This window comes from Streptopelia decaocto (assembly GCF_964273445.1).
Source record: "Streptopelia decaocto genome assembly, chromosome: 3".
Classification (NCBI taxonomy): Eukaryota; Metazoa; Chordata; class Aves; order Columbiformes; family Columbidae; genus Streptopelia; species Streptopelia decaocto.
This window is the reverse complement of record NC_138656.1, coordinates 35028177-35042849: the sequence shown is the minus strand read 5'-3', so window position 1 is coordinate 35042849 and position 14673 is coordinate 35028177. Positions and strand designations below refer to the sequence as shown.

Sequence of the window (14673 nt, the reverse complement as noted above, 5' to 3'; positions counted from 1 at the left end):
ACAAATGAGCCTTTGAAAGTGAATTATGTTTCATAGATTGAATGCATTGCAATGTAAAGGAGCTATTTTACTCATCTTTCACTGTAGTTCAGTTCAGTTCGCTTCTGTGTCAATGTACACTCTGGATAAGCACAGGAGAACCAACTTTAACAGCTTCAATTGCAATGTTACCTTGCGTAAAACTCAGTCCTGTCCAAGCAGGGTTCTATATATTCAGTCAAAATAGCAAGGTGAATGGGAAAGGCAAGCCAAAGTATCCCTAAGCAGAGTAGTGAAACACCTTCCAAAGGCTTTGCTTTTCATGGATCTGGTTGAACAGCTTATGAGCTTATGAGGAATTTAAAAATCAAGAAAAATAAATATGCACAGGACAGCAAGAAACAAGTCATTGATTCCAGCTTTTTGTGAAAGAAGGAAGAGAGGAAAAAAAATCACTTTTAGCATCATTGTTGTTGCAGAATACGCCTTGTGAGACTGAATCCATCAGTTAGGAGTGTGCAATTGAATATATAATTTGAAATGTCCTTGGTTTGTGTAGTTACATCAGATTCTTTTATTTCAGCATAGTATGCAGTTACTCGTAAATCAGTAATTTCTTCTAATAACAGTGAGGCATTCCAGTCTTCATGTGTGATTTTTTTGTTTGTTTTTTTTGTTAGGCCATTGCTGTCTTTTTGTGCCAGACTTCTGAATACAGAATGCAGCTTTGGGAAGTTTTGCATCTGAGCTATTCTAATTATTTAACGATGTCATCCTTGTGGCACAGGTTCTGAGATTAGGATGTTATGAAGCTTGAAGATATGTATGTACAGATTATGCAGACAGAATTGAAAAAGGAAAAGCTGAAGGACTCTTCAGAAATGAGCAGCAATGCAATTAAAGATTACAGCAAATGACACACTTTCAAACGTCTCAGCTTCCTAGGATTCCCCTTATAAAGTCATAAGCATGCTTTCTTACTTTCCTTACTGGTTCTTAGAATTCTACAAATTTCCATATTCCTTTTAAAGTTCATGAACCTACTGAGAAATGCACCTTGAAAACCTTTAATGTAGATGTTTTGTAATAAAAGATAAAGCTCACTGGATTCTCTGTAGTTTTAGCTAGTAGACCAGTCACTAGAAAGGAGCAAGGAGAAAAGCTTTACCTGTTGCAGTCATCAGTTTAGGCTCTGATTATTCATCCAAGGTGGTGAATATATCTGAAAGCTTTCTGCAACTGCTAATCACATTACTTTGTACCGTGTGCGTATTTGAGGAGGCAAGCAATCTTTTTTACTTGGTAATTCACTGTTCTGTGAATAACAAAGTTATTAAGCTGTTTTGCTACATTGCTTTCAGAAACCAGATCTTCATCCTGTCCTGTCAAAGAATATGAATTCAGAAAGATGGACAAATGGTTACTTTCTGCAATTTTGTGTTCTTGAGAATCTAGCAAAGATTTCTGTTACCCTTACCATCAAATATCACCCTCATTTCGGTGCTTCATGTTGCCAGACTATTTCTAATAAAAGGCTGTAAGAGCATATTCCAAGGGAATTTTGAGGAGCAAGGATAGCAGTTAATACTTTTTGGAGCCCTCTTTCTTTTCAGTAGCTCATGAATGAGAATTGTCTTTATAATAAATCTTTATTTTGGGAGGGGCATAGGGAGAGCTCATATATTGCAGATTTGTCATTTTGGATTTGGTGTCTTAAAGGTTCTTTTCTTACTAGAGTCCTAGAGAAGCTTCTAAAAATGGTTTGACCAGTGAGTTTTATCTTAAAGGAGCTGTTTGGAGAACAATTGTGGAATGAGATTAACTGATAGCAAGCACAGCATTTGAAAATGATTTGGTTTGTGTCTAAGGTTTTGTCCCGTGATGGTTCTTGTTCAGTTTTTAGTAAACATATACTATGCACAAAAGCAAAGGAGAAGGAGGAATGCAGGTGGTGTGATATCATCCTAAACACAAACTCACTCTACAGTGGTCACATGGAGCCCTGTTCATTAAAAAAAAACAAATGCAATCTGCTGCATATGTGGGATCCTGGGCAACAGAGCATTACTTTAGTAGTTTAGTATATATGACAGTTAAATATGTCTCAAAGATATGAATTAAAATTTAACACTCAAGACAACCATCTAAAATGGAAAGCTCCGTTACACTGCCAGTACTTTTTGATGACTAGCACAATTCACTTGCAATTTGAAATAGCTTACTTAACAGCTGGGCACAGCCAAGTAGTGTTAATGATTCGTTAGTGTTTAATGGACCCCTTTAATCCGAGCTTTCACACTAGCTTTATTTTAACTGCTATAGTGCTAAAGCTTACATGATGAATTATAAAAAAGATATATTATTACGATCAAAGTGTAAGCAAAGCCTGAACTCCATAGGAATATGCCTTATTTTTAAGTTGCTAAATCCTTCTGATTGAGGAAACCCGCTTTTTTTTCACATGCAAACAGAATATCATTTGCTTTAGAACTCTTGATAACTCTACATGATACTCATGTGACCTAGTGTTTTCGACTTTGAGTAAGAGTTTTGTTAATTTGAGAAACAGAAGAGTCATATGTGTATGTATGAATCCTCAGGACCAGTTCTAGTTCCTTTCCAAGAGAAAATGTAGTTTGATATCTCTTCTTAAGCCTCTTTTCTGTTTTGTTTTGGTTTGTGAATTTTTTTGTTTGTTTTTGTGTTTTGTTTCTGGTTTTGTTGTTGTTGTTTGGTTTGTTTTTTTAATAACAATGCTATAGTAATATCAATACTTGCTGGTGTTTTTCTAGCAAATCATTATAGAAGACTTAATTCATTTAATGCTGGGTCTTATGAATGCAATATGAATTTCAGAACTTTTGGACTATTAGTAGTTGATCACATTTTGTATTATCTTAAGTGAAAAGCTGAGCCCTTTAACAGGGAAGACAACCAACCACTTTAGGGTTATACACTTACGGTTTTGGGGGTGGTGGTGTCTCTTTAGCTTGTGTTCAAATGCTGCTATGATTTCATATTGATTATTAAAAGATACCAGGGAGATGTGTATTTTTTTCACTTTTTCAGTTACATAGATTTGTTTCATAACATCATCAACCATTATCTATATGGTGGTTTTTGCCAAAGCCTTACAATATCTGAGAGAACTCAGTAATTCATTCTTGAGGTGCATGGTAATTGAGTCATTCTAGAGAATAAAAGGTTTTTTAGGAAACTGAGATATCACAAATATAAAACTTCATATGTTTTCATTTTAAGTTTAATATATTAATACTTTGATACTGTTGTAATTTTTACCTTACTTTGTGCCAGTGAACTTGGTTTGTAAGGATGCACCTCTGTCCTGCTTTTTCTAGAGCAGTGATATTTTTATGTGGTTTGGGGCTATTGACACAGCATCTTTGAAATTGGTTGTATTACTGCTATTAATGTGATTTCATTGTAAGTACTGATATCACATGGACAAAAATGGTGAAGCATTGAAGTTGCCAAATAATAATAGTCTCACAAGTTAGGAAGCATCAACAGGAAGGTGTTAATGTACCTTTTACTGGCAAGTATCTTGAATACAAAACTTACAACACTTCCGTTTTGTTTTTAGAATTATTTCTTCCTCAGTCTCTGTGTCTTATGCACTACACAGAGCAGGTAGTTCTCACTTAAGAAGCCACAGTTTTCTGAGGTTTATTTTCTTCTAATTCACCGCATGATTCAGTGTCTTAATGTACATTTGCTTTTTCTCATTTTACTGAGAAGGAACTGAGGCACAGCAAAACTGTTCTCTAATTCTGAGTGTCTGTTTTGGGACACAAAGACTCATGGGTTTTTTGGGACACTTGGTATTATGTAGCATTTCAGACATGCAAAGCCCAGCTCCTGTTGAATTCGCCAGCAGCTGCAAGTGTTCAGCATTTCTGCAGCTCAGATGCCACCTTCTCAAGCCAGTGACTGAGAAAGCAAGGGTGTTAAATGACTAGTTGTAAAAAGGTCCGTTGAAATGATCTGACTAGTAATTCACCAAAGTGTGTTAAACACAGAGTAGTATTTGGTTGCCTTCTACTTTGCTATCTCATCCACTACACACCTTTCAATTTTCTGCAGTTAATTAATTAGAGGTCCTGTAAATGCTAATGTCTTCCGTTACCTGGATTAATCTGATTCAACCTGTTGAACTCATCTTTTTATTATATAACCATATTATAAGCTGAAAATATCTTTATGATACTGCCACAATTTCCTATACCGATGTTTTTCACACCAGCCTGTCCCAGTAACCCAAATTTCTGTCTCTTAGTTCTCAGGCCTCTTTATCTTCACCAACCATAGAATCTTACAGATGGGGTTTAAATTAGTTGAATTACTTCCCTAATACTTTATATTTTATAATTACTCTCCTAATAATATAATTATATACTTGTCATATGGTACTATATTTGTATTATACTGAATCATTAATGGAGACCAGATATTACAGATATCATTATGTATACTGGTGTTGATTTGAGTTGAAATAAAATCTCTTTCCCGCTGCTTTCTTAAGGTGCTGGCTATTCTGGTGAGAGCGGTAGTGGATGGTATGGCTGATCGCACTGGAGAGTTAGCAAGCGGTTTGAAGGGGAAATTGCAAGAGCTTTTGGGCAGAGTGACTTCACGAGTGACAAATGATGGGGAAATCTGGCGGCTTTATGCCCAACTTTATGGAAATGGACAAAATGACAGTGGTGAAGATATCGAAAAGGTAAATCCGTTGCATGGTATGTTTTTATGGATATACACTTATGGTGCAACCTTTTTGTTCTCTAATAAACTATAATGCTGTAGTATGACACGCCCTTGTTTCAGATGTGTTTTGCTGTAATGTTTCTGTAAGCTTATCTTCTGCTTTTCGTGTTCCTACAGCACACATTTTTATTAACTAACAGAAGCAAGATGTTTTACATCAGTTTTTGTGGATTTTCAAAGAATCACTCTATTCTATCAGCATTTCATTTTAAAACATCCTATCACAGCATGTGTGCGTTCTCTCGGATTTGTAATCTGAAACTTTTCTTGGCAGCAATCTAATGGCTAGAATCTAATGGGGTTTTTAATTGCTTTTTAAAATTGGAATCTTTGATTTGCAAGACAAGATATTGCAGCTTGTGGAAAAAAGTGGATCTTAATGGCATGATCCAGTAGCATCATAAACCATCTATATACTTCTTTGCAGTCATTAAGGGAAAATACATTTAAGACAGTCTATACCACAGTTAGAGTTCCCAGAGTAAAAGTGTTTTGTCCTCACTTAGTTTAAAATGGAATTGAACAATGCTATTTGATTCTTAATCTGCTAAACCCGATTGGTTTTCTCTTTACCAGTCTCTGGTTTGGGAACATTAACTTTCATCTCTTGTTCCTACCACTTCCCAGGTAATCCAGTTAAAAGCATTTTCAAAATAACCATTCTGCGCTGCTTAGAAGTGTTTGCTTTGTTGTATGCTGGAGTGTGCTTTGCATTTGGTATTAAATTGCCAAAATTCAAATAGTCTTGCACACTCCAAAAATACTTACGGGTTATCAGATCTTCACTAAAGCTGAAAATACACAGGGTCAGAGTTCAGTGTATGTTTCCTAGCAGGGGTGTCCCTTTGGCCTGGGCAGGAACGTCAGTCTGGAGGATTGCTTGTTGCTTGATGTCAAGCATACTACGCAGGTGGTCAGGCCTACAAATCGTATGCGTGTGGGGTTAAACTTATAATTATCTGGGCCTTGCGCATTGTCTTCATCTTTACACTTTGCCCTGTGAAATGTCTTGTTTAGTCATTGCTGGTGGCCCCTATACCTCCAAATCCTCCTGTTTTCCTTCTCTGTTTTTCTATACAGCCGAATAATAAAAGGGATTTGGCCTTTTTAGAATTCAGAAATACAGACACTGCAATATCCTGTAATATATCCTCAAATTCTTACTCAGACATGCGAAGTAGCAGAGGCCCTGTCTATACTATAAATGTAATTGTTTCAGAATCTAGTTACATCACAGTATTTTTCACTAACCCAGTTAAAAATGTGGTTTCAATTTGTAGAGAAGACAGGATTTTAACTGTGTTTCCTAGTCAGACTGGTTATGGAACACACTTATTGTCTAGCTTGCCCTGCAAAATGGAATGATGTTTATGAGTACTTCAGGTGTGCTTATGTGTGTATCCAAGTATCCTGGAATGATGGTACCATAGATATAGATCATGAAATAACAAAACTGCCTACAGGCACAGCATATATTAATTTACAGTGTAAAAATTAATTTACAAAACACTAGGTAATCACTGGTAGCTTCTCTTACGACATATTCTAAAGTAAAAATGTTCAAAACCAATATTTATTGGCTTCACTGCCACAAGCACCATCATGTGTCAGATAGTGAGTGAACATAACTGTCTGTAGAAAGATTCTAGATGTATCATAGCGGTTTTCCACCCACGTTTATTATGCAAAAGGTCAATGAATACTGAAAGGGCATTATTTCCTATATTGCAGCATCATAGGACAAAGAGATGGGAACAGATCTATCACAGTGTCATGTACTTCCTTACAAATGTAGGGTTTGACTTTTATTCCATAAGGTTATATCCTATTTAGTGCAGATTTAATTATATTTAACCAATATTGTTCCTAACATTGAATTTGAAAGAACAAGCTTTTATGTCTGCCTGTTGTAATGGGTAGGTTGGTGGCTGATTTTTTTACCTTTCTGCTCTGCTGCCATATCTGATGCCATTAACCACTAGAGTCTACAGTTACAATGCACAACAGCACTTTATAAATTGAATCAAAGTCAGACAGGGTTTTTGAGTTAGGAGTGTAGAACCATTGAAGTGTGTGGTTTGTGAGGTTTTTTTCTTTAACTTAGCATATATTTACTCTTACACTTTTTTGTATCCAACCTGCCACCTCATTCAGGACTTCATTCTTTCCTATGCTGAATGAAGTCCAGTGCACCCCTTTCCCACCACGGAATCTTTCCAAACTTCAAGTTTCCTGCTGATCCATACCCAGGCTATGGAACCCTTCTGTTCCTTGAACTTTCCCCAGCTAATAACTGTTTCCTTCCAGGGTAAATCCAGGTTCCAGAAGTGCAAACAAACAGTGCACAAGACTTTGAATTCTTTCCGCTCCCTGACGTCTGTCAGCAAAACCCCCCTAATTTGCTTCTCTGACTCAGACACGTGCAGACTGAAATCAGGCTGCTCCAAAAACTGTTGTTCCTCTTGGAAGTTCTTTCCTCTGCTGGCCAGAACTACTCCCAATTATAACCTAGGTTATTATGAAAAAAAGTAATATTATCTGGTTTGACTTAATACACCTTTAATGCAATTTACAGCAGCATGAGCAGTTCAGTTGCCTGTGCAATAGTGGTGGGAAAGAGAAGGTAGAAGCTTCTGGGGTGACAACTCCCAGTTTTAATCTTTGTTCAGCAATCAGAAGTCTTTATTGTGCTCATGTACATATACTGCACTGAAAGCTTTTTATTTTTTTATATGATGTTTAAACTCTTTTTAAAAAACATTTGAAGTGTTATCATTGATCCAAGCCATGTAACTCCTGTCATATCTTGATATTTGTTTTGTATTTCTGATGCTGTAGAAATAAAACAAAACTCAAAAGCAAAAATTAATTTCTTCTGCTTTAAATTTTTCATGTTTTTTTTCTTAATGGCACCCTACTTCCATGTTGTTTACGTTTCTTTTTCCTGTTCACACTGAGATCCAGAGCATTATGGCAGCTAATAGCTGTGCCTGTAAAATACATTATTTGCCAAGAATACATATAGAGAAAGAAAGCTTTGATGTATTCAGTTATAAATTTTTTAGATACAAAGTTGCTGTTCAAAGTACGAGTACAAATATTATTCCCTCTTTCATGTGTATTTAATTATGGCGACTTGGCAAACACGGGTCACATCCATCAGTCTAGACAGATTTTTAAAAGATAAAAATTAGCCACATGTTACTTTATATGCGTCTCATACTTGAGATGCAATATTAGTGAAGAACATCTGTGTTACAGCTGGTGCCTTACCATTGCATAGAAGGACACTACTCCAACTCACAGGAAATCAAGTGTAGTAAAAACATATTCATCTTCTGGATTGAGCATTAATTTCATAGATACTTAAAATTAAATTAGTCACCTAATTTGTTTTCTGATGTACTGATCATTTTTTTCCTCCATGCAGTCACTGCAGTGTCTTACTAAGGCACATAAATGTGAAATTCAATCAAGTGATTGGGAGAAAGATGTTTCCTCTTTTAAGGAAGTGGTAAAAGGAGCCATAGAGATTGCACATGGTATGTTCTACCTGAAATGAACTTTTATTAATTATGAAGAGTATAGCAAATATTTATTAAGCTTAGTAACAAAATAATGTTATACTTTACGTATTATATTTATTCCTACTATTGGGAGTCCTCCAACAGAGAGCAGCATCCTGATAGTGCATACAAAAATATACTTGGAATAAGGCAGAAATTGTGTTGGGTGAGTCAGTAAACATATGATTGGTAAACATGGAATCAATTAATTTAATGGTCTGGCAGTTTCATAATGCAAGTGAAAATACATCTGTAGTTCATCTCGGTCCTCAAATCGTCACATAAGTTTGATTGACTGTGCCAGTCAGGAGATGGACAAAACTTATACTCAGTCAGACTGTTTACTATGCTGTGATATTTGTGTTTCAGAAGGATACACGTTATCTGTTGGATTTAGAGGTATTTTCTCAAAATTACATGACATTCTTTGTGTTTCTTTTTGGGGATATTACATTAAAAAATCGTCTGTGGAAGGTATCAAGATTTTTTAATTAAATGTTGTTTAAAGATTGTTGCTATAGAGGTAATGTTTTGTTGTTTTGTGGTCCTTTTCTTCTGTGTTTGGATTCCAGTGGCCATAAAATGCAGCAAGAACAAATCTAATCATCAGGAAGCTTTGCAGATACTTTCTTCAGCTCGGCTCAACTTACGTGGATTGTCATCCAAAGCGAAGGTGGGAATGTTTGAAAGGAGGAATTTTTGTTTGAAAGCTAGAGATCTTTGTTCTGTTGCCAGAAAGCATTTCTCTGTTTTGAGTCATTTATAGATCAAATAATACCTGCCTGTCCTACTACATAATCAAATGGATGTTCACCTCTACACTGTTAAGGATTCCAGTTCTAAGGAGGCTTCTATTTCCCTGCTAGGCTTTGACTGAAGTAAACCTACTACTATAAAATGTCAATGCTATCTCTTAAGCTAAATTAGAATTTAACTTAAAATGTTGGGCAAACAGACGTGAATGTTTGGAAGAAATGAGTCATTTCAGAGACCTGTTCCTTATGTGAGCAGTCATGGGGGGAAGCAGGGCAGTCTCAGATAGAATGGATGTAAACCTGCAGAAAGGACCAAAATATGTCAGTTTTTTTTAAAAAACAGAGTTATTTATTAAAAGAAATAAATAATTTTAATAACGTTTTATTGGAGACCCTATCAATTCAGATATTAGTTCATTGAAAAATGTCATCATGTTTGAATCATATGTTGGGTTTTTGGAGTTGTGCCTCCAAAGCCAGGCACCCAAAGAGCTGAGTCTGTTTCTGCACTGCTATTATCCTAATTTTACACTTCTTCTTACAACACGGGACACAGCCATTGTTTAACTGAAGACTGATCTGGAATACGTATTTGTTCAAAATATACTTAATGTCTTAAAGAAGTATTTTTTCTGGCTGCATGTGGGGTTTCATAAATATGAATTACAGAGCATATTTTATAATGTGTGCTTGTGTTAGAAAGTGTTGATCTGTCATCAGTGTGTTAAACTTGGCTCACTCCCTTTTAAGTCCTATAATTCTAAGCGTAAAAGTCTAGGAAAGTTGTATAAGCAGACACAAGCTGGCTCTGTAGCTGTGCTTTTAGTTACTGGCATGCATAAGTCTTCAGAAGGCAGAGAAAAAAGCCACAACATGTATGTTTTGTTGTGATTCACAGAATCGCTTTTATTTTAAAGAAAGTCTGTACACTGAGTACAACTGTAGAGAAAACAGGACTACTTGACGTAAATGATATATATACAAGTACAGGTGATTTATATTATGGAAGATCATGCAGTATCTGAAAGATTAATAAAAGGTGAGTCTAGTAAATTGTACTCGTAATTCCTGAAGGCACTAATTAAACAAACATCTGTGTTATTGGCAGATAATGGTGCCTCTAAGTTTTATGGCATTTCTGATAAAACTGACATGTTGGAGTTAAAATGATTGGTGTGACCTCATTGTTTTTGCATACTTTCCAAGATGCCATCTTATTTTTAATTCGAAGTTGTATTGCATTTGCAAAGTGTGTTGTGGTTTAAAAACTCGGTCATCTTCTGTAAGATACTATGCACAAACACTTTAGCATTGTTTATACCTGTCCGAGCTTGACTGCAGCATCTCCTTTTGCTGACTTGTCAGTCAGTATTAGTGTGAGGTTTTTTTCTTTTTCTCTTCTAACAGAGCAAAGCATTTAAAAAAATGGACTAAGAGCAGACTCGGTCATTAAGATTTCAGGAGGAGTTAAAGAACAGTGAAAGTAACTTTTAAAAGATGAAATTCCAAAATTTTGTAGTCAATACATACAGTTGGAACAAATCAGTAGTCTCCATACAGGTGAAACATTGTTGCTTCTTAGACATCTCGTCTTTTCTGGGACCTCCGTCTCTGCCATTCCAGCGACCGTGTTGTGCCGGACTCATGATGCACCCACACTCTGCTGAAGGCTGCAACCCAAAAATGTGTTGTTAAGAGGCTCCTTTCTGTACAGAGCCTTCTGGGCAGTGACATGCTCTGGCAAAAAGTATATTGGGCTCTCTTCTGCCCCGTGCCCCCCTGCATCATTCAGATCTGACAGACAGGGTCTCCAAAAAGGAGAAAAAGGTCATAGAGCTGTATTGGAAATGCATGAAATGTGGGTACTGTTGTGGGGGAACATGGAGCACAAAGCCCAAAGAATGATGATGCATGCGACTTCCCCAGGCTGCATCTAGTTGAATAGATCTCTTTAACTGTGTGGAGGAAAAGAAAAACAAAACAAAACATCCTGATTTTTTTAGCTGTCTTAGCCAAAAAGAACCAAACTTTTCTGTCATATTCCCAGTGTGAGGTTTTTGGGCTGAAAGTCAGAAAAGTTTCTGTACTTGCAGCAGGACTATGTTCCTATTTTTATGTAAGATGTTCCCTTGTTCAGTGACAACACTGTTCTGAGGCACACTGAAGACCTTGGTTCAGGCCTTTTAAGTACATTTTTGTTTGTATATGTATCTGTATTGTCCCATTATGTTTTGATGATATAATGATGTACAGATGCACTCCAGAGCAACTCTTCTTGGTTTGTTTTTGTCTCTAAATATACGCTTTTAATTTGTGTCAAATGAAGTGTGAATCACTCTCCTTTACGTAAGAAAGGGGAAACATATGTTTGGGTGTCGTGTCCTCCCCCCCCATATTTCTGTGGAGTGGTACCTCACACAGCCTCTGTATTACTGGAGTCAAATCACAGGTCCTGGCCTTGCAATAGCAATGTGTTCTGGTGCAGCATGTGCAAAGCTCCAGCCACAACCTGGATGTCTGAAGTCTTTAGAGAAGTCATTTAGCATTCTTCTCCCTTGGTTTCCCCATTAATCTCTGAAGATCCTTATTGCTCATGAGTTAGCTGCTTTATGTTTGTTAGTCTTAAAGTCTTCAAGAAAAAAACAATTTTTATTGCTCTGTAGTGTTTTGTTTTCTCTTGTATAACTCAATTACACACAATGTCTCCACCCACACGTCTTGCCATTAAATGTTAAAACATGTTTATTTGAGGTTTTGGAGAAAATGATGCAACAGAATATGACACTGGGAAAAAATGGCTATTAAAATTCACAACTACTTATTTATCAGCAGGTGGGTTTGTAAACTGCAGTGACAGTATACGAGATGCTCTTCTAATTTGAGTTTCATGGTAAAGTCCTTTACTTTCTATGGGATCAGGAATCAGCGCAGGCAGTCAGAGCAGAAACGCAGCATCCACAGGAGGATTTGGCCCTTTTGGCAAAATATGAGGTGTGTTGCACAGACCTTAGGTCTATATATGTGTGTGTACATAAATATCCATATATGCACCTTCTGTTCATTAGCTAGAAAATGGCCTTTTTAAAGAGATAGATACCATTGTTAGTACCAAAAATATGAAAGGCAGGATAGTGATGATAAGCTTCCTGTATTCTGTCTCTACGCTGAAACTGAGAAACTGTAAGCACGTTTTAAAATAATGTGTTTCTTTTTGTCATGCAGCAACTTTTTGTAGATGCAACAAGTAACGAGGTTCACAGTGAGATAGCTGATGAGGTGACAACCATGGACAACATGATCGCTGAACTTCAGGAACTGAGCAACCAGCTGAGAGACCAGTGCTGACACACGGACCAGACTCCATGACAGGAAGACAATAATGACTTGGGTTTTTTGCCACAGCTTTAGCTGAGGAAACAGTAACAAATCTAATGCAGCAGCACTCTCAATAAACATTTTTCTGTACAGTGCTGTTCTTGTGGTCAGCTTTCTTCAACGTTCAGGCTGCATTTTAAGATTATTATCTGCTCTCACTGTCTTGCAAAGTTGCATGTTTTGGTTCCTCAAGCCCAGATTTTCTGGAACAGAGCTACTTGTGTTTATAAGGCGACTATTGAGGATTAGTTCTGCCCAGGTGCATCACTCACACCCATTGCAGCAGGAGAGGCGCCGGGGCGGGAACAGCCGCAGCAGAAGTGGGAGCACGGCCAGCCTATCACCCTCACCAGTGAAGCGCACAGCCAATCAGAGGGTGCGTCTCTCAGCCGCTGGCCAATCAGCGGAGTTGTAGGGCTGGCCTGTGGTGGGAGGCTGAGGTGTGGGCAGGCTGTCATGGCGGAGGGAGCCAGGGGATGCCAGGGGTGCCAGGATCTGAGGGGACTTCCTAGTTCAGGAGGCACTTCCCGAGTTTAATTCAGTGTTAATTGTTTACAGGGGAGTAGGAGTGGGGTCCGGAGAGTAAGAATTAAGTCTTTTGTCTTGTAATAGAATCAAAGTAGTAGGCTGTTCGCTGCATTATGGCTTACAAATAGTTATTACTTAAAGCAGTACTATTTTATTCCATAATACATAACCTGTGATCCATGGGCAATAGACTATCACTTTGTTTGGGCCTTTTACAGGCATGGGAATTTCCCCCACTGAGGCAGCAATAAAATTGCAATCTAATCTAAAATATTTATATCTGATTAGGCCTGAATAAGTTATTTTCATCTAGACTATTTTCCCTCATTTCATTTTTAAGCATCTTTGCTAAAGCTCTTCTTAAAATTTTAATTTTTTCAGGGTTTTCCAGAAACTTACGCAAAACAGTTTCCTCACCATGATTTTGGCTCGCTCATCTGTATGAGAATGATGCATTCTCCAAAAATGAGGTTATCTATATTCTGGGTACACACCATCTGTGGTACAGTTGTTAAAACTATACTGTTACTAAATGACAAGAATACTGTCCCTGAAGAGAAAGTCAGAAGGTCAAAGGAAACCCAAAAATTAATTGGATTTGAAGCAGCAGTAAAAGTGTGCCATTTTGGTGTGTGAAGGGGAAGGCATCTTGATGCCTTTGTAAAGCTTCTTAGAATGGAGCATAAATTATTTGCTGCCAGTATTTTAAGACGGGGTTCCCACAAAAATTACCCTAACAAAGAGTTTACCTGCTAGTGAAAAAGAGCTGGCTCCAAAACACTCCTTCGCTGAAATGGCCCAGTAAGGGAGGAGGCATTAAAGTTTGTGCAGAGTGAACTTGCTGGAGATACTCCCATTTTGCTTCTATGTATAGTGAGGGGCCCACCTACTGGAAAAAAAACCAAAACAAAACAAAAATAAACACAGGCTGGGGGTTTTGTGACAGACTCCCGCTACTACTGGCTTTTTGTAATTATATTTTTATATGATTTACCTTATGTACAAGGGGGAAAAAAAAGCCTTTACAACTTTTTTTTTGTTCCCAGCACTAAATTTCCTTTGTAGAAAAAAGGGTTTAGGTGTGAAATCGTTCTGTGGCAGAAAAATCTCTCTTTTGATCTTCCAGCAAATTTTAAACCAGAATTATATCCCACTCTCAACTTGAAAACATGAGACTTGAATTCTGTTCTCTTGATTTAGAAGAACTTAATGTCCATTGAGTCTACATGAGACTTTTAGAACGGAAGTTTGGAGGTTCAGAACGTGAGGACGCATTAATTTTTGTGCAATTCCTTCTGCCTAACATTTGCTAATGACAGCTGGGAAGTTAAAATTTCATACAGGATATTAAAGAGGTCTGTGAGAAGGCATTTATTTCCTTGCCCGCTTGATTTTTTTTTTATTTTGAAAATAATTTTTGTTTCTTTGCCTAAGTTGTCTCTCTCCTGCAGTACTTCACGTTTTCTCAGGACAGATTTTTACCTCGTTTGAGCTTCCCTCTCTTAGCAGACGTGTGGAACATAAATAATTTTGTCTTTCACCTAATACAAAGAAAACCTACTATCCACAGACAGTGTGTTCCTGGGATGACTAGTGTTATAACAGCACACAAATTTTCCTGTCATAATTACTGTAACAGAGGGGAAATGTCTGCAGAAATTTAAAAATACACAATTAAAATATAG

The 14673-nt window shown here is 37.1% G+C and overlaps 1 protein-coding gene across 1 annotated transcript in view; it reads left to right on the top strand.

The window, feature by feature from the left end:
* The window catches only part of TTC27 (tetratricopeptide repeat domain 27), a 125116-nt gene extending 112559 nt beyond the window's left edge, over window positions 1–12557 (top strand). Inside the window, exons 17-20 of the mRNA XM_082049408.1 lie at window positions 4523–4720; window positions 8195–8306; window positions 8903–9003; window positions 12308–12557. Coding sequence (XP_081905534.1) covers window positions 4523–4720; window positions 8195–8306; window positions 8903–9003; window positions 12308–12430 — 534 coding nt within the window. The 3' untranslated portion in view covers window positions 12431–12557. The remainder of the gene's footprint in view (window positions 1–4522; window positions 4721–8194; window positions 8307–8902; window positions 9004–12307) is intronic.
* Window positions 12558–14673: the final 2116 nt, after the last annotated feature.